Raw genomic sequence first — 23,774 nt, 5'->3', positions numbered from 1 at the left:
AGGCAGCTTCACCTTCCAGCGATCGCGTGTTTGCAGGCCACTACATAAAGCCCACGCAGGAAGACTCAAACAGTCTCAACACAAAAAAATATAGACAGAAGAGAAAATGCCAAAGTCATGTTCTCAAAACATGTCATTTACAAATACAAGAGAGATTTATATTATCTTATTGCAGTCTATGTCATCAGTTGAGATCTTTAAACGATGCAGAGGATGGTATAGATTATCAGCAGCAAGAAAAAAAATTAAAACCAGTGACTTTATATATTCAAGTAAATATTAAAGAATAGGCTTTGTACCATCACAGGACTGGGAACAGGGAGACCTCTCCCACTTACAAATACCCCATGTGTTTATTTCCAGGAAAAATATACCTGCAGCTTCTCAACAACTTGGTAGAAGTGGACGCGGATCCCCCAAGGCACAAAGCCGAAGCTGCAATTGCAGCAACTGCAGCCACCATGAAACGCCTGTATGGGACAAGAAAACCGATTCGTCAGTAAGAGACATCAGAAACTGAGGGTTTGGAACATGGTAAAAAAAAAATAATTTCATATATATATATATATATAAAAATATATATATATATGCTCTCGATGTCTTCACTCTTTTGTCTGCTGCACAGGCTACAGCTCTGCAATTATTTTTTTTTTTGAGCTTTACAAAGCGGATTACAAATTCTCTACTTAATTCTTCTAAATAGTCTCTGATTTGCAGGGCCTGAATTATACAATTTTTTCTGCGTAGATAATATTCTGTAGAAACATGATGGCACATTTTATCATTATTTTTCAAAGCGCAACCTCTAAAAATGCTTGCACTTTCTGCTTTCGTCCTGTTACATCTATGCTTCTCTGAAGTAGTAAAAATAAGTCTTTGTATTCTATTGGAACCTCTTTATGCTCCTTAGCACTACTATATATCAACACAATAGCGTACACTGTATCGTCATATAAGAAAAATTTGCATTTAAGAAGATTGATCTAAAGATCTTAACTCTCCTTTAACAATTTGGTCTCATTTACCTTTACACGGAAGCACTGCTTAGTCGATTGACAAAAAAATTACATCACAGGAATAAAAAAAGATTAACTCAAATAACTCCCCACAGTAAGTCTACAGCAGAGGCAAAAAATTAAACCAATTACATGAGCAAGGATTCAAGAAATCTGTTCAAGTCCTGCCTTTGCTCTGTGACAAGGAAATTCGTTTCCTTATTCTGTGCCTTTGTTGACATCTGTGGAATGAGAATATTCTTCTCTCTCAACCTTTGGCTCTCGTATCTATTTAGAGAGCAAATTCTCAAGCCAGGATCGTTTCTTACAATGCATCTCTGCAGAGCTGCGAATAAGGCAATTGTTGTCTTTGTTGCATTGTTGTGGCTGCAGAACAGCGGTGGTTCGTGGAAGACACAAGCAAGGAAAAGCAACCCTTCCTTAGTTTAATTATTAGGAACTCCTCGGCGTGAGTAAATTATAGCTTTGGTTTTGACTTGATGCTACCTTGCTGTTTTTACCGAAAGAGTAGAGTGGGTTTGTGTAAGTGGGGGATTGATTAAAACAAAGAACTACATGCTACGGTGGTACTAGAGTTGTTTAGTGCCAGCCGATGGTGGAGCTAGCTGCAAGCTTAAACTACAATTATTGCGAGATTGATGTAAACAAAATATTTACATAGCCAATAAGAATCAGGAACTCCGCTTTATTAACCATATACAAATTCAAAAGTGGCTACAGAACGAATACACACATTGAATTTAAGAAGTATGATGGCCTTGTTCAACGGGACAGTTCTAGACACGCAGACGGGGGAAGCTGGTAAGCAGGATTCCGAGTGAAATGAGTTTGTCTGCTAACGGTGGTTCAGGCCATGGAGGAAAATAAAAGCTTGTTTAAGAAGTTTTAAATAAATAAGAATCCCTGCCTCTGTGACAAAGAATACCAGTTTGCTGCACCAGGAGCAATGGCAGGTGAATGAACGGTCAGAGACAAATCGAGCAGCGTACAACCGTAAGCACAATCGGTACTCCCTTCTCATTCCTGCCCGAAGACAGAACTGGTTAAAACCACGCCATTCCCAGCAGATACTCGTCTAACCTGCGCTTGAGAAATTCCACAGATGGAGATGCTGCAGCTTCCCCAAGCAGTTTATTCCTGGGCTTAACCATCCTTACACTTAGAAAGTTTTTCCTAATGTCTAGACTAATCTCTGCTGCAATTTAAGCTCATTATGCCTCGTCCCGGTCCCAGCGGACATGGAGAACAGTTTATTCCCTTCCACTCTGCAGGTAATCACAGGAGACTCTGAAGACCTATTACATCCCCCGTGTTGCTATCACGCGTTAGCGCATTCATACCTTTTCGCGCTATAGGAAAATAGCAGTCAAATGCAGTCAAAAAAGTGCCGCACACGTAGCCTGAAGACATATTTCACAGTTAGTGCCTTTAGCATATAAGAATACGTGGGCGAGTCCTGTATTTGACTTTTCATTTCTAAATTCTACATATCTAAACATATTACAAAGTATCGCTTAAATACTATTTGGAACAAAGGAGCCTGACACATTTCAAAGCAAACGCCACGTTGCTGGAGGACTAGAAGTTGTATCAGTTGCATATTGATGAAAGAATTACTAGCGTTGTGGTTATGATTATACTAAACAACATAAAAGCAGCTAATGGTGTAATCACCAGAACAGATGTCTGCTAGTCAAAAGAAATAGGTTCTGCTCCAGACCACTAATACCAATCACTGATGGTGGACGTGTCATTCAGGCCAACATTTGCAAGAGTATCCAACAGTAGAAACACCCAGCTTTGGGGCACCTATCTTAACAGACGCACCAGCTGAATTACTGCTGAACTGAGTGACTACATGACGCCAACTACAGAAAATCCTTAATTTTCAAGGCAGTAAAAACTACCGGACACTTACGAAAGTGTGAGATAGTTAAGGAAGATGGAGCTAGCAATACCTACAGTTTTGGAAAGGTCATTCTCAACGGCATCACTAAAATCTCTGTGTTCGGAGCTCAGAGTTCAGCTTTGGACTGGTTTTGCTTTGGAAAACGCGCATCTAAAGGACACATTTTTGTAATAGGTATTTATTATAATGGCAGCAGCAGCACAAAATATCATGTCTGAGATGCGGCAGAGCTCCAGCTCTGAATGCAGTAACCATACACTGATTATCTTGAAGTACTGGCCAACAGAAAAATGTACTTACCAGCATGCTTCTGTAACATTCAGGGCACAGATGCCACTTGGCTTCCAACACCACCACGTTACAAGGCTCTTGTGAGAGACAACCCGGGATATTTTTTCCTGCAAGCAGTCGATGGTGACTGATGACTCTATTAGAATGACGGCTGTGACTCCATGTTTTCTGTATGGCCCTCAACACCGCGCAAAAAGCAATGACTTAAGGAGCTTTTTCAGATCTCAATTCCTCTGATCAAGAGTCAGTATATCCTCTTTGTTCGGCTGCTTGTTATATAGGTCAGAAAAGGCTTGTTTCATGATTTCTCCAGCTTATGAACCTCTGCCTTGACCTGCATTTCTAAAAGACAGCTAATAAAAGGAAGATTAATCTTGTAAAAGAAATACCCGTATTCTAACTGCACGTATTCGTACCCAACATACAGACACCGCTGTAGCCCTGACCAACTCATGTTTCTCTTCTCTATTATGCCCAGTCGTCTCACCATTTTCTACAGGTTGTTTGTTTCGAACATTTACATAAAACACTGACAGACCACAAAGAATTTCCCTACCGTTTCTAAGTTAGTCTGTTTCCTCCTACATATCTTGGGCTACCTTTGTCCACTGAAGCGCGCAGATCTCAGTACATCAAGCATTAACAGGGTTTTTTCCCCTTTATATTTACCAATGAAAAGTTGCACAGGTGGCATTGTTTCCTGGCTATGTTATTTGTCTACTTTGTTAACCAAACTATTTGGAATTCCTCACGTTCTTTGCTTTCCCCTACATTCTCTGGCTCTCGTTTCACTTTGTTCCCCACAGTTCTACCCCTGTAACTCCCCACTCCATCCTCTCTCCATCCCATACGTTCCTTTCTCCCACATCATCACTAAGCCACCTTTTCGTTACTCCCAGCCTATTTCTGCCTTTGCACATTATTTATTTGGACCCCCATCCTCACTTCAGGTCTCTTTCCTCCACAAGCAGAGTCACTGTTGTGCTCCTAGCTAACAGCAAAATAATTTCTTTATTCGTGGGCTCAAGCTTATGTTTTGTAATATTATATCCTCTCAGCTGAGAGGAGACGGAGAAACAGCAGATATTGTGTATGTTTGCTCTGCAAATATGTCTGTATTTAAACCTGCACACACATACACATTGTGGTCTGGGACCCTGCAACGCTTGACAGCGTTCTTAACGCAGAGTCTGCTGTCTGAACCTACAGTTATACCCCAATCTAGGGACTTTGCTTACTATTTCTTTGCTAGCCATCCTCACAGAAACCTTTGGTTCCCACATTTTGGCCCCAGACCCTATGTATCAACTCATTCCTCAAAAAAACAAACAAACAAACAAAAAAAACCACCACCAACCCAAACACCAAGGGTTCATCACTACCTAAGCTGACATCAAAAATTCAACCTTTGTCCACCAACAGCCATGTACTCTCAATGCAAAAAGCCAATCAAAATGGCAAGAAATAGGGATGGTGCATGTCTATCAGAACAGAGGCCGGATGCTACTGCAGCGAGGGCATTATTCACATTTACTTCAGGGAGTTCTTTATTTTTTCCAAACCTATCAAAACCAGTTTATATTATCAAAGAATCCATACCTAGCTCATGACAAACTATAAAATATTCCATATACCACTCATTTACTACGTCTACCTGGTAACAGCTCAAGTTTGTTAGCTTTCTGCACACACGGAGCCCGGCTTCCTTTCCATCACCACCTTCTTTGGAACGATCGGTCACTATTTCTGTTGTCAGCAAGTTTGTTTTCTTAACGGTAACAAACTACTCCCACTGGCTAGGCAGGCATTGATAACTCAGAACAGAAGTTGGGGAGTAAAATATGAATCCAATCACCACTCCAAAATACCCACAACTTAATCATCTTTGATAAGCCTCACCAGAGCTTTGCTCTGTCCCTCCTCACTATTCACTACAAAGTGAATACGTAACGCGTAAGTACTTCCAAACACCTGACACAAGCTACTATTAAGAGAGCAGCCTGACAGCCTGTTCTGCAAATAGAGTTGGATGAGATGGCTTTTATTGGTGGTACTAATCAGAAAGCCTTTATCTTTATTTCCACAAACCAGTCAGGAACACGCAACATTGAATATAACCTGAAGATGGATTTGCAGGTTTAGTCTCTTGATCAGATCTACATTCCCATTTAGAAAAAACAAAACACACAGTATCCAAGTTGGTTTTTTAATACTACTTTCCTAAGAAATTTTTAATTTGTCCAAGTTCAAGCATCTTCTCACACCCACCCCCCAACTCGAAAATCCTCAAGAGGCTGATAGAAAATCTGATTACAGATTAGACTTCATACCAACTGGCAATAAAGCACAGGAGACATTCAGAGAAACAGCGTATTTTCATGGGGTTTGTGGCCAGAATGACATTTCCACTCTGAGGAAACTCCTCTTTTCTACCTTTCCACTTGTGTTACTCCATAAGCCCTGGGCTACCAGGTCAGATCTGCAGACTTGGAACAGACCACACGGCTACAGGATGAAACTCCGCATTTGGTCCCGTCTACCCTCGATTCTTCCCAGGCATCATTAGTTCTAGGCTTTTATGCCGTATGTGGAAAGAAAACACAAGCACCACATGTTCGGGTTCTTTCCTCCAGAAACAGTTAATTGCTCTCCAGTAACGATCAAGTCACTGAGATAAACAAGCGCACCTAATACGACTTTAGGCTTTCAACAGCCCAGTGAAAACATTGCCTGGAGAGCCAACGTCCCCCAGTAATGAAGGGATTCCCAGTTCATCTTATTAGAAAATGACTGAAGGTTCAGAAATTTTCCATCAGGAAGATCCAGAACTCAAGAATTCTTGCAGCTTAAAGGTTTGGTCTTAACGTTTGTTTCACAAACAGTAAAAGGTTGTAACAGAAAGTATTTGTTTTCAAAAAACCTACAGATATTTATTGAACAAATTATGAGACCACTGGAAGTTTTCATAATTAGGTACTACAAAATGTCGTAAGTTTTTATAAAGGTATGCTCGAAGTTGCCTACAGGACTGAATTAATTTAGCTACAGACAGCAGATAAAGAAAACAGTTTCACTAACATTATAAGCAGGTGAGTAATGACGGATTAAGACATACTACAATATACAAACAAATATTTCTTGGTTAAAAACAACATCAGTACAAAGATTGTTCTTCTCACTTCTATTGGTTTAGTTTAAGTCTTGTTAGGAGCAGGTGGGCACCTCTTGTAGAGAAGCATCAACAGAAGTCTAAGTAGACCTGAAATAAACAAACTGCATTTCAGCAAGCAGTATTTAGAGTAATCATAAGCAGGTAAAACATTCAACAGTCTATAAAAGCAGAAATGTCTAAGACGACCACTCTCACTTGCATCAAGATACAACAGATAATTTAGTGATCAAAAAGCTGATCTTGCAAAGTTTTCTTTATATAATATGGCACCACCTTGCTGCATTTAAGAGTGCATCGTGCAGAAATGCTAAGTGATTCAAATTAATATGCAAAAAGATCACTATGAAACAACTATTAGTCTTCTGTCCCAAGTAACTTATTTTTAGAATAAGCCAGAGATGACTCACACTACTGTAACATTAAAATATATGCATCATTCTTAGTGCCCCATGGTTGGCACAAGCAACTCGTAAATGTCAGAAAAGCATACAAACCTTGTTAATGTTTTCAGAAATTCATTTAAAGATAGAAACAGGTCCAAAAAGATGCCTGTCTAAATGCATTGCAATTACGTTACAATTATTTTCCAAATACACAGATATGCTCTGTCTTTTCTCAGCTCATTACTGACTCAAACAATTTGCCCTTCTGGGATCAATTGTTTGCTAATAAATAATTGTTTACAGTCACAAAATGATATTAAGGAGTATTCTTATTAGTTTTCCTTCTACAGCCTAATAAGATTCAAAACTAGCTGATTCCCAAGAGTCTAACCTTAACCTTGCTGTGTTTAACAGCCCAGGAAATGATGAACCATCTGTTTCAGAAAATAATGGAGGGCCAAGAGGAAATATTGCTTAATTGTAGATTAACCTCCTCATACGGCAGAATGAAGCATCTACAGAATTAGCAACCATAACTAGCAATGAACAAAAATAACCGAAAGCAGCTCTTACTATTACAAGACCAATAGCAGCAAGTATTCTTTTATCACCTTTTTTTTTTTCTACCCTCCCAAATGTATGTAAAGTACAACCTGATTTTAAAAATAAATTTGAATTATCATCTTTGGATTTTTTTTTCTTTTTTTTTTTCCCCACTTGAGGAAGACCTGGAAATAAATACTGAAATAGTTCTTGTTTCATTTTTCCATGAGTATCAAAATTATTTTCAAACAAGCAACTCCAAATAAGAGATGGTGTATTTATTCTTCTGTAACTTCCACCTCACATCTCCACAGCGATAAAATGGCTGCTCCGAAGCAATAAACAAGTCACTTTAAGGGGGGGGGGGAAGATCTTGAGGTTTTAAGCTCAAGAACTTTGATCACTTCTGTGCATCTATTTACGTAGTCACTTAGATACTAAGTAATGGAGACAACCAGATAAAGTGTAAGCCAGTTTGAGTACTAGCAGGAAAAAAAAAAAAAAAAACCCACCACACAATGACAAACCCCAGGAATTTGAAAATAAAAACTGCTCCTCTGCTAGCATAATGAAGAGTAGTGTAATTCTGCACTGTGACGGCAATTTTTCTATGTAACATTCATGCCAAAGCGAGATTAACAGAAACCTTTTACCTCCATCAATCAGTTTGCCCCATTTTGACAGCAACAGTGATAGAAAAGTGTGTTATCAGAGGGCTGCAGCAAACTCCAATACACAGGAACTGAGAAAGCTTTTCCTTGGTTTTACACAACCTTCCTAGAACAGTATCTAGATTCCCTGCTGGCTATGACAGCTGGGTGCATAGTCAGTGCGTAAAGATTTCATTAATTCCAAGTTTTAAATATCCAAACACAGTAACATTTACTCAAATAAACTATTCTTGAATTCTTCACTTAATTCTTGAAGCAATGAGCTAGCAATAACTCCACAGCTTCATATAATAGCACCTATTCACAAAGGATAAGAGTTTGACATTCTTCTCCTACTAAACAACTAGGCACAATTTTATCCATCAGACGTCTATCAACCTACGGATATTGAAAGCTTGGGCGAACAAGATAAAATCAAAACCAACCCTACTGTCAAGCTGCACTATCTACTGGCATCAATAATGCTATTCATGAATTTAGGAAAATTAATAAATCTTGGGATGAATGCTCAGAAAAGCTCAAATACAGGTGAAGCATACTCACTTAGGTTTTGTTTCTGCATCTGTCACTTGGCGAATATAGATACCATCTTCAGGATGTTCAATGTCATCCATCTCATACATATACGAAGAAGCTATTGCAAGGGTAGTTCCATCATTGCTGAAGGCAAGTGATGCTATGCTTGTGGGATACCGATGGAACTGACACAGCCGCTTCTTGTTAAACGGATCCCAAATATTTACAAATCCATCAGAACCGCCTGAAAATTAATTTTTAAAAACTGTTTGTAAATCATAATTGGGAAAACAGTAAGACTGAAAAGATACAGCAAAGGGGAAAAAAAAAAAGGAAAAGAGAAAACTACCGGAATTACTTTGTCAGTAAAAACACAGGGCTAGACAGAGTTGTATAATTCAGTAAAGAGCATAATAAACATTTCCCAAAATCCCTGTTAAAGCAATTAACTCTCACTGCATCAAATAATTTAAAAACTCTACTCATTGCAAGAAGTATGATTTAAATGCTTAAAAAGCAAGGATATATGAACTAAAGGCTGACCTGCTTAAATCAAAACTAAATGAACTGATGCAAGTGTTATAAAAAATTCAGTATCTACCCTACCTGTAGCAAATGTGTTGTGGACGTTATGGAAAGAAATAGCATTAACTGGATAAATCTGCTCAATATTATTTTCCTTCAAACGGTGACACTTGAATGCATATTTCTTCTTCTGGATTTCTGGACTTGGATCCAAATATTCCACTGCAACACGACCTTCAATAGAACTTAAAACATAACCCTACCAAAAAAATGTGGAGATAGACCTATTAGAAGTTTACAACTAGAGAAGAGATTGCAATACAATTTATCTTACACCTCTCTACATTCAAATAAATGAAATTAAACAGTCATAAATTGTGTACAACCAGAAACTACTTGTTATCACGGATTCATAGCATCATCAATAAAAGCCGCTTCTACAAAAGAAGTAATGCAGAAAAAAAGCTTTTTGGGAGATTCTCATTCCACCATAGTTTTAAGCTGACAGTAAGACTTTTAATTACCCCTGCAGATCCAAACAAGTTGATTTGGGGAAAAAAAAAAAAACATTAAGAGTTAAGAACCCGTTATATATGCCCATCTATCCCCCAGGGCCTAAATATCTCAAATATTAGAGATACTCACAGGACTATTTAGTTTCAGAATTACATTAAAATTAGTTCAGAGCTTTATACTAGCAACTAACCACTCAAATCAAAATAGAATTTTCAGTGAAACTTGATTATATGTGGCGTCCACTTATCCAGTTAATTACAGTCCTGACTTAAGAGCAACCCAAGGTGCTTATTATAACTTCAGAGTTAAGCCCATAATAGACCTTTTCAGAAATAGGATTGTAATGGTATCTAGCTATAGCAACGTTCTTTAAAATCCATAATACAACACAATCTGGAAGATCAGCTTGTTTTGCTATAACTAGAACTGAAAATGGACAAAGCATCCATGCCAGTTCAAGAACAAGTAACACGGTCTTGCAATTCCTGCACTATCGCTATGTACATGAGAAAACTCCCCTCCAAATTAGTCTGAAAAAGCTCGTCTTCTTGCTTTACTTCAGGAAGTGTATCTGTGGTTTTTCTCTATGTTAACCTACATGGAACAGCTGAACGATCACCTAAATTGTACAATTCCCCCTAGATAATGGATCATGGGTTCTTGAGTGCATGACACAGAGTTAAAAAAAAATATATATTTGTGTGTATATATATATTGAAGAACCTAGGGCTACAATGCATAAAGGCTGCCGAGTGACTGCCAATTCTGTCTTCCTCTCTTCTACTACAATTTTGGGGAGGTCAGTGTTTGTTTTGTTATTTGTATATATAATCACATGTCAGTATTGTGATGCATTAAACAGGTTATTTTAAAAAAGGAGACAAAAGAGAGAAAAAAATAAAACATAATATGCTGGTGAGTCAGTGGCAAACATTTCTAAGCTATGCTATCAAAAACAGTTAACCTGGAACAAGAGGCATCAACACCATTTACCCCACTCCCTCCCAGAGTTTGATTATGAAACTTTGAAGACCAGAATTTTTTTGAAAATGAAAGAAAGATGCAGAAAACTTGAAAAATAAACCTCCATTTTTCCTAAAGAACATTCAGCAGAAATATAATTACTGACATGGTCCCTATACCTGTTTATTCGGAAACGCTCTGATACAGCGGGTCTGGTATTTCAGACTTGATTCTCTTCGCTGCTGAACATAACCCATGTTCCGCAAATCCCACACCAGCACTCTCCGACCTGCCGTGCCCACAATTAGTCTATCTCCAGACACAGAAAGCGTGTAGACCTTTAAAAAAAAAATTACAATATTTAACACTTATCAGCCTGCTTATCTGTTGTTCATTGTACAAAACAAAGTGTCAGCAATGTGCAATAACAAAAGAGGTAACATCTACAATAAAGTCCATAGCTGTGAAGTCTATAGCTACAGTTACAATCTTTAGCTTCAATTTATAACTCAAAATTGGGATAAACAGCAGTAGTGTGCAGCTGGTTTGCGGTAAGACACTGAGGTAGCATTTCAAAAGCTCACCCTGAATTCTGTACCCGAGCACACCCAGAACAATCAAGCCCAACACAGCATCATACTACACATTTAGCAAATAAAAAAATAAAAAAGTAATATATACGCACTTGTGCAATTCTAAATTTCAAGCACATTTGTTCAGTTACCAGTCTCCAGATCTCAGCGATATCTAAATAATCTTCCACACGAGATTTCTTCCTTTTGCTAGTATTACCCATGTTCTAAATACTACACGTGCAGATTTATATAGAATTCAAAAGGAAAATCAGTATTACTCAAGTTTGCCTCAACAATTATTTCATGCATTAAATTTATTGGATATTTCAGGGCAAGAGGAAAACAGATACAAAGTAACTGGGGGCGGGGGGGAAAGGGCCACCTGTTTTGGAAATCATCTTTGCTTGGTTATGCACAGCTTGCATTCCCCCCTGTCAATTCATGATCCTGCAGTTTAGTCCTACAATACCATGTCACACATTTTCTTCTCAGTTTTTCTCCATCTGGTAATCATGTGGTTTTCTTTTTAAACAAAATATTTCAAGTTGAGCTTCATGTTAATAAAGGGAAATAAATTGCCAAGAAATCACTAAAAATAACCAAGCGGTACTTTGTATACTTTAATAAAACTAAGTGAAATTGAAGGAAGCAATATGCTTGACATGATTAAGACGACTATGGCTTGGAATTTCAATTCTACTCAAAAAAATGGCTCAGAGGTTCTAATTTTTATCAAATTTCTTATCAAAATATTCAGCATATAAATTGTTCTGTTTCCAGCTATTACTTGGGATGCAGTCAATCTGGAAATACGTTAAAAAAAGAACAAGAAAAAAGGTTCAGTCAAAAACTCTGTACTATTGAATGAGTTCCAAGTTGTTGATACGCAAGCAAGATGGAATCCAGCTACCTATAGCTGTCCTGTCATTGAGCTGCTAACAAGAACAAACTGCAAGAATGAGCTTTTTCAGAAGTGATCTAATGCAGCTAAATGCATAGGAAACTTTTATATAGGATCTTGTATATACCTCAGATCAAGAAACCAAAGCGTAAGAGATCTGGTATCCTGCCAGAAGGATTCAATTTACTTTTGGCACGTGCTTGTACAGTTTCACTCAAGCCCCTAGTTTCACTTTCTGGTTCTCCGATAAAGCCCACTAAATCTATTTGGTTCTGGTAAAACTGCACTGAAATATCGGATAAAACAACTTTTCTCTTCATTTGCTATAAACATTTCTGGAGAAATTGCGTTTTCAAAAAGCTAATTTCTAACAAAAAAACTAAGCAGACAGGTCCGTATATGTATGTGTGTATATGTATACATGTATGTATTCATGTTAATGAATTAACGTGAATACATGTATACATATATGTGTGTAAATATATATAAAACTTCCTTTAACAAACCCACATTCATTCAGCATGCAGTCTGGCTCTAAAATTTGATTATCGAACTTGCCTCTTAAGACCGAGGTCTTAAGATGGGAAATGTCTTGAATGTTCACACAGGAGGTGCCTAAAATTTCTGATTATCCCAATTGCCAAATCTCACCTACACATAAAAAGGGCATGAAAACTTTGAGACAAGAGTAGCTGCATACTTTAACAAGACAGCTTTTTTTAAAATCTCCCTTCATTATTGATGTAAAAATTGATCCACAAATATTAATAAACATTATATAAAATGTGTTTGTATACATGTATGGAAACAAAGGCATGAAGAACATTAAATATCTTAAATCTTCTTTACAAACCGATGTCACACCTGTACAGTAAGTATTCTTTCTACACCGCAGAATCATAAATCAAATGAAACCATTGTCATGCAGTTGAGTAGGTGTACGCATTTATCAAAGGCAGCATTAAAAAAAATGACATAATGAACCTCGCTGAACCAATAAGCAGCTTGATTCACTGTGGCTGTCCATTATGTGATACTCTGTCAGCAATTTATCACAGATCTTTACATGCTACATACAACTATAAATCAAAACTAGAAATAATGCAATTACTTTATTCTGAACAAAGGTCTTGCCAGAAGTAGATTCAGCTGTGTTGTAACAAAAGTAATAGCTATTTAGATGCAATAGGGAACGTAATGATGGCTCATAATTATGACTTGACAATACAATGCGACAGAGCTACACGAAATTTAAAAGAGGTATAGGCAGAAAAAAAATTCATATGTAAAATTATCCAGCAACTCAGCCTGTGTTTAGAAGACTATGAAAAAAACAGAAAATACTGTTCTATAATTCTTTCAATGACACCATTGTAAACAGCATAAAGATTAACACACCATATAACCATTAGAAAATGCTTAAGATGTTACATTTTACTTCATTTCTCGTGGTCTCTCATTAGCACAGAGGATTTCAGTATTAGAAGAACGTCTACCAGGCATTAGTCCAACAACAGGTAAATTACAATACAAGCAATTCTGTTCAATCTTTTAATACAACTGAAAAAGCCAAAATATTATTTCAGACAACATAAAGGGCCTCCTACTCTATCTCTATGCACATTTCAAAACTGCCAGGATCTGATATATCTAGAAGCCTTCGCCTTTAAGGAAATCAATAGTGCAAATTACAATTAAGCCAAGGATTATTAACGATCACACCAATTACACATGCTGGTTTTGTTAGGTTTTCCTTCCTCAAGTTTGTTTTAAATTATAAGAATATGGTCCACCACGAGTGCAAAGAATTAAGTTATGCTCTCCTACTGATGGAAGATCAAAGCCTTAACCTAAAATCACAATATATTCTGAATATCGATGTTTTTAAATGCCATATTTTCACAGCTTAAAAATCATTAAACATAACTTTTCAAATTGAATTCAGTTTAAGACAGTGTCCTGTATGGTGATGGTCTGACCAGTTGCTGGGTGTATTATTTAACGTATCACCTAGAATACAGCACCCAGCACGTACCTTTTCAGGCTGAGAGAAGGTTCCTGCATTACAAGGAGTTCTGGGATCCCACAGCTTCACCGTTTGATCCCAGCTTCCAGTCACCATGACGTTCACTTCTGGGCAATACTCAACACACCTGATAGGAGCATCATGAGCACCAACAAGGTTTTCTGTGAGAAAATACAATATATTGTAACTTTATTGGTTCTACAAACAGTCAGAATGTGTTGAATAAAGAATTAAAAAAAAAAAAAAAAAAAAGACCCACTACTGCTACTGCAGTACAAACACCCTATTTTCTGACATTCCCACAGGTGTATTGATATGGTAGGAGTCTCTTCAAGGACAGTTCAGTCTTCAGAAGCGTAACTTTTGCCAAGATCAGAAATGTTAAATTTAAACTTATGTCTCCTGAGATTATGAAAGGAAATTGAGAATTTTAGGCAGCCACAGAGAAATCTTTAGCCACACAGAAATCTTCAGAAGCGTAAAGAAGTGCTCAGTATCAAGTAGTATCACCACCTGTGATGCAGACACTAATACAGAAAGCAACTTACACTTGTATATATCAACATTATGATAAAAGGAATTAATATTACATATTAATAAAAATATTAAGTTCCTATAAACACTTCTAGAAGGTCATCTCTAACAGAATTATTTGACTTTTTTCATAATATTACTGTACACACTAGTTTGTTGAGCTCTGGTTATTGGCTGGTTCTGGTGACCATATTTGTCTCAGGCTGAGATTCACTTCTCTAACACACAGAAAAAGTTAGACAAACTAGCTCCATATGTTGCACCAGTGTGGTGAACTGTGTTACTTTCGAGCAACGTTTGTTAGAAAAAAAATGTAGTATAAGGCCATGATGTTCGACAAAGTAAAAGCTTTATGTACACTCTGCCACATATGTGATAGATTGTTCTAAATATGTCTAAACCACAAACTTTTGAAAAGTAACATGCTCATTTGTAATTCAACTTTGCTAATTCCCCCTAATTGAGACACAGTAGCCTATGGCAGAGCAGGATGATCCGCAGAAACCCAATTCAAGGCGTCCTACAACAAGCGCCTACCAAACTTTCTGGCAAACAGCCACATGCTTCCATGCTTTTAGGTGGTACTGCTAGATAAAGGCACATATGATGTGAACCTTAAATCAACAGTGTGACAATATATAGCTACTTCCCTCCCTTACATTTTCACCTTAAGATAAGTAAATAAAAAAGAAATACACCTGTAAGATACATCAATGAATATTCATCACAAGTTTAAACCCTCAGTTTAACAGAAGGGCAGAATCAGTTGCTGCCAAAAGTGTTATAGCACCATCTTCAATTACACAGTGAGGAATACTGCCTTGTCCAGTGCCTCCGTGACGAGAAAGGGCTGCAGAGCACAGGAGACTGCTGAGCACCGACACTGACAACTTAAATCAATAGAGGCTACTACTTAAAGCAAATACCTCACATCTAAAAAACTTGAAACGTATTATGCTCATCTAAGTATATAAATCTGAAAGCTTAGGCCAGTTGCTGAGACCACTTACAGAATTCAATCTGCTCACCTTGGTCCGTGTTTAGATCATGCATTTTCAATTGCTGATCTAACCCTCCACTCCAGGCATGGGTAGGATCCTAAAAAGCAAAAAAATGTAACCTTATGACATGACTTAAGTTCCCCTGGCTGCTATGCATTTAGTCTCCTAGGCTCATAACACAGGACTTGATTTCAAGAGTTTTGAGAAGTCAGGAATTAAAGACACAAGGGTTAAGATCTGGCCCAGATGACATAAGCATTGCAAAATGTTTAAGTAAAGCACTTCAAACTATACAATTTTTTTTAACTCAAAAGTAAAACTAAAAAGAAACAAAAGCAGTTAAAGGATATATCAAATAGCTTGTATTTCTGTAACAGCGAAACACAATGTTTATTTTTAAATGACCACCAACCTAACCCAGTTCCACCTAACTGAAGTGTATCCCTTCTAAAACCAATCTGGAAGCCAGAAACCATTTGAGAACCTGTGTGTTGATCCAGAGCACGATATTAGCCACGTGACAAAATGTTCAGTGAAAAAAAGCACAAGTATAATTAAAAATTTAAACTGATCCTTAAAACATTCAGTAACACATCAAGATCAAGTCACTGGAGGACATGTCAGAACACAATGCAAAAAAAGAAGATGCTAAATGAAACCTCCTTTTTTTTAAAAAAAAAAAAAGGCAAAACAAGAAAGCAGCGCTAATAAACTTAGACCATTCATATTTCAAATCTGGTGCCTTAAGAATACAGAAATCAAGTATCTGGTAAATGGCTCACTTGGAACAATGCCGTGTTTCCAAAACAACCCCGTATGAGAAGGTTAAAAAGAAAAAACTAAGTGGCTATGAGCATTTATTGTGAATAATGATTTCTGGCTATATACTACCAGTACAACTCTTTGTAGAAACACACACACAATTTACTATAGCATTGAAGAAACAGCACACACCAGGTCAAATTACTTTTGCCTACCACTTCTACCAGAAGTAAATTACTTGAATGCCTGTACTGTTCACAGGAAATACCTATGTTTAGGACTAGAATTACATTCATTAAAAGACTAATAATTGACAGAAGCAAGCTATCTTTTAAAACCTTGATTTCAGGTAGGATTTCACTATCCCTTTAATTTCAGGGATTGACAATTTCTCACATACACATATATCTACAAAACAATAATTAAAAAAAAAAAACTCACACACTTACATAAAAAGCACAGTCAAGGACAGCTCCTGAATGTTGATATTTGAGTCTCATGGTGTTGGCAGGAACATCATAGAGCCGGACTGTTGTGTCCCAGGACGAAACAAGCAGAAACTGAGATGTATTTGGACTAAATTTTACTGATGAAATGCCATCATCTGGAGTTTGATTTAGTTTGAACTCGTTTGATCCCGTCATCTGAAGAAAAGACAGTAACGGACAGGTACAATTTTAGTAATAACAAGAACACAAGCCTAGCAAGTTTAGTTAGCCAACTGATCCATCCAAAACCTCCCCCATAGAGAGCTTTTAAATTTAAATATCAAATATAACACGGAACAAATAGTACAAAAAGTGTCTTTTTATTATTATCATCTATAAGCTTAGATATCATTACTTACAAATGTATTTTCCCCATGCTACTGTGTATGTGACTGTATTCTCTAAAGTAAATATTTACTAATTACTGTGAGCATCATGAAGTTACTTTAAAAAACAAACACATGCAGGCACAAAGGAATCTGATCTGAAAATGCCAACATAAAGCATTGATTTGTTCATGATTTGATATGACTGTCATACACTTCCAAGAAGTGCAACCGGATCATCTTTTAAATAGTTTCAGGCTCTCTGCAACTTTCCAATCCTTAGCCTTCCGTAAGTGCTACAAAATATTTCCAATGAAACAGCTTTAAGACTTTTTTTTCCCTCTTAGTGCCTAAATAAGGTCAGATAAGAAAGGAAGTTTATGCTCTGTGTGGTAATGAAACGTAAACCAAACATATAAATGTGATGTGACTAGAAAAAAAAATATCAATGATTCAATGACAGTTCAATGACCCTGAAGGTAACTGTAGCACTCACTTCGTAGGACTAGTTAGTTGTATACAGAAAAATTCAGAGCAGAGGCTCTGAGCAGGAAATTTCAGCGGGGAAGACAGTGCAGACCTTACAAACACTCCAAAAGAAGAAACTGTTTGTTATATGGACACAAACAAAACCACCAAAACTTTTGTTAAGCCTTCGGAAAGCCTTAACAGCACACTTCCCTTATGCTAAAAGGGGCAGAGAAGTAAATTAGCTCAGATTTTCCACAACACTATCGCTCCTGAAATTGTATGTACAACTGCAGAGGTAAGGTTAGACCCCCGAGAATAAATCAAGAGAAAAATGAGCAGATGAACTAGGACAAGGTTCAAATTTAAAGCACAATTATTCTAGTTCAGCACTTGTCAGGAACCGAAAGATCACCAAGTTGTATAATAATGCGAGCACTACACATTCTTGCACTGAAAAATTCCCGAAGTGGGAGCTTTAGTAGGTGTTCTGTAAGACATCCTTAAAAAAATATCCACTACGTAAACACAAAGTGGTATTTCTGCTATTTAAACATGAAATGGGAAAAAAAAATAAGAATTGGAAATAAAAACTTCTTTCTTAACCCCCTTTTCTAGCTCTGCTTTGGAAACACTTGGACAAATGACAGACATGCTTGAATTTGCCACACATATTTCTATATGAATACTACAGAGAATTCGGCAGCACTTTCATCACACTTTAAACAGTGAAATGTACCTCAGTGAGTAATTCAGAGGGATGTACAAAGACACAAAATCTAAAGGAATTCAGAACAACTATGAGAATTAGGCTGGATGCACTAATTATCTACTTGTGGCAGAAAACTCAAGCAACACACCCAAGGATTTAATCGCCTGGTACAACAGTCACAAACCAGCCCAAAAGCAACCAACAAGCAGCGCTCCAGGAAGCAGAGTCACTTACATCAGGAACATGGAAGGGTCCCCCAAAGATATTTCCAACCCAGGAAAATTTATAGAATACTAAAATTTAAACATATCCTACCTTTTACATCTTACCAAAAAAAAAAAAAAATCACACAAAGAGCTCTGCACGTTTTCACAAGTGCACCAGCTTCACAACCGGGATTGCCAAAAAGCAGTAATTGCACGCCCACCCCAAACAACAAAGTCCCGGTAAAATTTTCAAGCACCACAAGAGGTAACTCATAAAAAAGATGTTGTAGGGAAGACGCACGCCGCTGAAACCACCACGCCGACTTAACTACAGGCTGCACCGTTGCAATTCTACTATTCCTGAAAAGTGCGTTTTTACCGAACGGATAAGAAATTAGGAGTTTTATAGCTCCTCTGAACACAGCACGCTCTACCATTCAGCTAGATTCATTCCGGCAAGCGTTGCCCGAACAAAGCGGGCTGCTTTGCTCAAAGCGTTAGGAGCACCAGCCTGTATTTTCCCCGAGAAAGCGTTAAAAGTACCGTTTTCATGTTGCTCCTCTGTCAGCTCCGCGCAACGCCACGGAAAACCTTTCTTCCTGCCTTGGCAGCGGCGGGGAGCACCGGGGCTCGCTCTGGCAGTCCGGAGAAAGACGTCTGGGACGTGGGAGATGCTGCGGAGTTAAAAAAAGAAGTGAGAGAAAAGGCCCCAAGAACCGGCGGAGAACCGAGGCCAACGGCGGAGTGCGCGGCTGAGGTGAGGCCGCCCCTAGGCCGCGGCGCCCGCTCCGCCGCCACGCAGGCCCGACGGTCCCTCGCAAACCCCCTCAAACCCCGCAAGGCCGGGCACCGGGGCCGGGCGCCGGGGCCGGGGACAAGCCCCGGCCCCGGACGCCCGGCCCCGGCGCCCGGCCGCGGGGCTCACCTCAGCGTTCCCGCCTGCGGCCTAGCGACAACGGCCACTTCCGCCACCGCGCAAGCGCACTCCCGCTCGCCCCACCCACCGCCACTGCGCCGCCTCACCATTGGACGGTTCGAACGAACGGAGTCGTGCGTGGCACCGCGGGGCATGCTGGGAGTTGTAGTCCCCAGGAGTGAGGCGGGGAATGGCGCGGGGGGGGATACCGGCCGGCCGCCGCTCCCGTTATCATCAACTAACGGGGAGGTGGCGGCGGGTCCAGGCCCCAAGCAGGCCATAGCGCCGCGGGGGTTGGGACAGACACTGCTGGGCTGTAATAACATTAACGGGAAAACCCAAAATATTAATTATTCACCCTAAAAAAAGAGCTCGGAAGGCGGAGCGACGGCACCGGCACCCGCTACTCACCGGGCAAGGGCAGCACCGGGCTCAAAACACCGGCTGTGGAGCGCCGGTCCCGTTCCCACGCATTGAAAATCACCTTATTTATCCCTTCGTGTCCTTTATTTATATCTTTTTTTATTATTATTTTTGCTTTGGGTTTTTTTTCGCTGCTGCAAACATCCCCCGCGCTCGGTACCGGCCGGAGCCGGTGGCCACCGTTTAAACAACCACTTTTGCCGCCGGATTTGCTCTTTTTTTTTTCTTTTTTCTTTTTTTTTTTTTTTCCCGTGCCAACGATTGACCCCGTCTCCCGTGGCAAGGCGGCCGTGGGTGCCCCGGGGCGGGGAGCGGATCCCGGTGGGGTCCCTTACCGGGAGCTGCCGGCCCCCTCCGTCGGGGTTTGGTTTGGTTGGGGTTTTTTTTTAGGCCACCGCGGCTTTTAGCAAAATACTCCGCAAAACCCCGTTTCCGAACCCGGCCACGGGCAGCTCCCGGGATTCCCTGCAGAAACGAGATAACGAGGCAGAAAAAATAAAAAAATAAACCCTCGCCGTTACACGTCGTTTTGGCTCTGCCGTGCATCGCTCCCGCCGTGCCCGGGACCCGGCTGCACCCCCCGGTCACAGGGTTTCCCCCGCCCCGGGGACGGGAACACGCGATCGAGCCGGCAAATTTACAAACGAGGCTTAAAACATTTTATTTTTCTTTCGGTTATTTTTTTTTCTTTCTTTAAAAATATTTACAGATCTGAAATAACGCTTTTTTAATTTTTTTTTTTTTTTTTTCCAAGGGGCAGGATAGCGGGAGGGGAAGAGGGGGTGTGTCCCGTGCCCCCCCCCCCCCCTCCCCCCCGCCCCCCCCCAGCGGCTCCCCGCGCTCTCTCCGTTTGTCCGTCCCTCCCATCAGTTCTGTTCCTCCGTCCCCGCCGCGGGGGCGGACCGAGACCCCGCACGGAGCCCCCCGGCCCCAACGGGGCGTCCCGGGGTGCGGGGCGGGGGTGCGGTGGCGGGGCCGTGGAGGGGGGACACACGCACGTCGCGTCGGCTCAGTAGTCGATCTTGTTGTAGAGGTTGTAGAGCGGTAAGGCCGAGAGGTTGCTGCCGGGGTAGTAGAGAGGGGCGGGGAAGGCGATGGAGCGGGGCACCGGCACCCGCAGGAGGGAATTGTCTCTGAACACCAGCGGCATCCCCACCAGAGTCTGCGCCGAGGCGTGGGCCATGTTGGCCGCCTCCAGCTCGGCCGAGAGCTGCCGTTTCCACTTGTTCCTCCGGTTCTGGAACCAGGTCTTCACCTGGGTCTCGGTGAGCTGCAGGCTGGAGGCCAGGCAGGCCCGCTCCGAGCTGCTCAGGTAGCGCTTCATGTCGAAGGTGGACTCCAGCTGATAGACCTGGCTGCGGCTGAACACCGTGCGCGTCTTCTTCTTGGCGGCACCGGCCTGCCGGTCCCCGCCGTCCCGCTGCCGGTCCCCGCAGGAGGGAGAGGCGGGACCCAGCGGCTTCTCCTTCTCCTCCTTACAGTCCTGCTGGGGGGGCGACAGGAAAGGCCCCCGGGGCTCCCCGCCGCCCGCCGCCGCCGCTCCGTTCCCCTTGGCGCTGCCTGCAAGAAAGCGACGGGGCGGGGGTCGCACGGCGGCCGGTACCGGCACCCCCGACGGCCGAGCCCCCCGACCCCGTCCCACCGAGCCCTGGCTGGGGGAAGCACCGGGTGGGCACTGGCTGTAAAACACCAGCGACGCGAGGAGAAGCCATTCCCTTCTGGGCTATCCCTGTCCCTCCATCGGATGGATGGAGGGATGGAGGGAGGGAGGGATGGAGGGATGGATGGACGGACAGACAGCTGTTCACACCTTAGTGAAGGCACCTGAGTAACCACGCTGGGGGGGTGCTTTTCCTATCCGCCACGAGCCGGCAGATTATACTTTACAGCATTGCATTTCACAGACCGTTTAGTCAGAATTAATGCGAAAAAAAAAAATATATAAAATAAACATCTTTCTTCCCCTTGCCCGAGCGCCTTAAGTAAGCGGAATCTAAGAAAACGAGCGTTATCCATCGCATCGCGCGCTGTCGGGGGAATCAACCCCGGGCGGGGTGGGAACATAAAAAGGAAAAGAAAAAAAAAAAAAAGCCACCCTATTTTTGGCGGATTTCCGTCCTCCCCGCTTCAGCCATGCACGGCGCAAATTCGTTGTGCCCCAAAGCAGGGAGGGTGAGGACATGTTCCCCCCCCCCACCTCCTCCTCCTCCCCCGGCAGGGGCCGGGCCCGTCCGCCCCGTCCGGTCCCGTCCCGTCCCGGTACTCACCGAGACAGGTGAAGCTGAGGGGCTGGTGCTTGTGGCACGTCTCGGCGGGGCCCTGAGTCTCGGGGCAGAAGCAGCCGCGGTGCTTCCAGCTTTCCTCAGGCTCCTCGTCCTCCGAGGAGAGGGAGAGGGTCCGGGCGCGGGGGGGCCAGGCGGCCGCCCTGCCGCCGGCCTCCCGGGGGGGCTCGGCGCTACCGCTGCCCAGTATGGACTGTATGGTGAAACTGGAGATAGGAGCAGCCGCCGGACAGCACTTGCTGGGGTCTTCTTTGCTGCTCATCCTGGGTTCATAAGAAAGCAGAGGAGGGAAGCTCTCGCTTTAGAGGGGCTCGGGGGGCCGGGGGGTGCGGGAGGAGGTGGGGAGGGGGGGCCGGCAGCCAGCGAGGAGCCGGCGGGGGGTTTGTTTTTGGGGGGGGTGTTTTCGGCGTGCCGCTGCCGGCTCTCCCCGCGCCTGCCCAGGCGGACTGCATGCTCCTTCCCCCGCGTCCCTATTGATCTGCGGGCGGCGGGCGGCGGGGCTTCATTTGCATGGAGGTGGCCTCCGCCGCGCCAATCACGGCGGCGGCGGCGGCCACGGAAAGTTTGGAAACCCGAGGGGTCCGAGGGGTTGGGGGGGAAGGGACACACCACAGGGTCCCCCACCACCGTCCCCGGGGCTCCAGGGGCTGCTCTGACCCCGCGCCCCCGGGGGGAGGGATGCTGAGCGCCCGCCGTCCTTCCTCGCCCTCCGCCTCGAGTGGGTGCCAGGGACTTGGGGTGAATGTCTTATGCGGGGGGGCTTGCGGTGTTGGGATAAACATCTTGTGCATATCCGAGGATCTTTACCCTTCTGCTCATTAGAGGAGGGGTGGGGGTGGTGGGAAACCTGTTACGATGTGTTGCCTGCTCGGCAGCACCGGGAAAACCTTCGAGAAACGGGGGTTTCGCGCTGCGCCGCAGCCGGTAACAAATGGCTCGCGAAATGCCTCCTGCCTTTTCTTCCCGGGGAGGGGGCGGGGGGGGGACGGCAGGGAGGGAGGGGACCTCCTCCTGCATTTCCAAATAAACTTTGTCAGAGGTCCGGGGCTCTTCCCCTCGGGGGAAATAAATCACGGCGCTCGCAGTTCTCCCCCCGCCGCTCCTTCCCCTGGAAGGGGAAAACCGCGGGCGGCTCCGCCTGCCCCCAAGGGAACGGGGGGGCGAGGAACCGACGGCAGGGATCCCACCGGGGTCCCCCAACTTCTCCGGCAGCGCGGCTGGGCCCGAGCGACCCCCCAACCCCGCGTTTGCGGCGGCCTGGAACCCCCCCTTCCCCCGGAGATGGAAGGCGGAGGCCGAGCCCCGACGGCTGCCCGAGGGGGCGGCGGACCCCCTCCCTCGGCCCTCCTCCCCGCCGGGGCCACCCGTGGCCGTGTCCCCGGGCTGCCCCCGAGCCCACCGCCGGCCCCGCCAGCCAGACCGGGAAATATCGTTGATTAACGAAGATGGGGCGAGTTTTGCGGCTGGTTGGGCCAGTGGCCCCCCATCCCGCGGGTCAGCTCCGGGAAGACAACACCGGGGGAGGCATCCCGCGGAGAGATGCGAGTGGCAAGCGCCGCTCCAGCTGGAAAATCCCGGTGTTTTTGGTGGGATTCGTGTCCAGGTGCAATACCTTTGGCCCTGACAGGGGCCCCGGCACCGGGCTTTTA

At 42.9% G+C, this 23,774-nt stretch overlaps 2 protein-coding genes across 2 annotated transcripts in view; both read right to left on the bottom strand.

Annotated features, from left to right (window-relative positions):
- Positions 1-5,414: 5,414 nt before the first annotated feature.
- Positions 5,415-19,510, bottom strand: BUB3 (BUB3 mitotic checkpoint protein). Its single transcript, XM_054206009.1, has 9 exons — positions 19,430-19,510; positions 19,048-19,178; positions 16,754-16,948; positions 15,570-15,639; positions 14,017-14,168; positions 10,685-10,843; positions 9,108-9,285; positions 8,529-8,745; positions 5,415-6,475 (listed from the first exon to the last, which is right to left on the bottom strand). The coding sequence occupies exons 2-9, from the start codon at positions 19,054-19,056 to the stop codon at positions 6,466-6,468; spliced, it is 990 nt and encodes a 329-aa protein (XP_054061984.1). The 5' UTR covers positions 19,057-19,178; positions 19,430-19,510; the 3' UTR covers positions 5,415-6,465.
- A 1,342-nt stretch (positions 19,511-20,852) lies between these two features.
- The window catches only part of HMX2 (H6 family homeobox 2), a 6,447-nt gene continuing 3,525 nt past the window's right edge, over positions 20,853-23,774 (bottom strand). Inside the window, exons 2-3 of the mRNA XM_054206782.1 lie at positions 22,111-22,388; positions 20,853-21,403 (exon numbers count right to left, since the gene is read on the bottom strand). Of these exons, the coding sequence (XP_054062757.1) occupies positions 20,853-21,403; positions 22,111-22,387 (828 nt within the window). The 5' untranslated portion in view covers position 22,388. The remainder of the gene's footprint in view (positions 21,404-22,110; positions 22,389-23,774) is intronic.

The sequence above is a fragment of the Rissa tridactyla genome, chromosome 6 (assembly GCF_028500815.1).
Source record: "Rissa tridactyla isolate bRisTri1 chromosome 6, bRisTri1.patW.cur.20221130, whole genome shotgun sequence".
NCBI lineage: Eukaryota > Metazoa > Chordata > Aves > Charadriiformes > Laridae > Rissa > Rissa tridactyla.
This window is presented reverse-complemented; position numbering and strand designations above follow the sequence as displayed.

Bases quoted from the DNA above. Each gene is read 5' to 3' on its own strand.
- BUB3 (XM_054206009.1), bottom strand. The intron at 14,169-15,569 runs GTGAGCAGATTG...ATTTTCTCACAG, and splicing joins TGATCTAAACACGGACCAAG to AAAACCTTGTTGGTGCTCAT. The intron at 8,746-9,107 runs GTAGGGTAGATA...ATTAATTTTCAG, and splicing joins CCACAACACATTTGCTACAG to GCGGTTCTGATGGATTTGTA.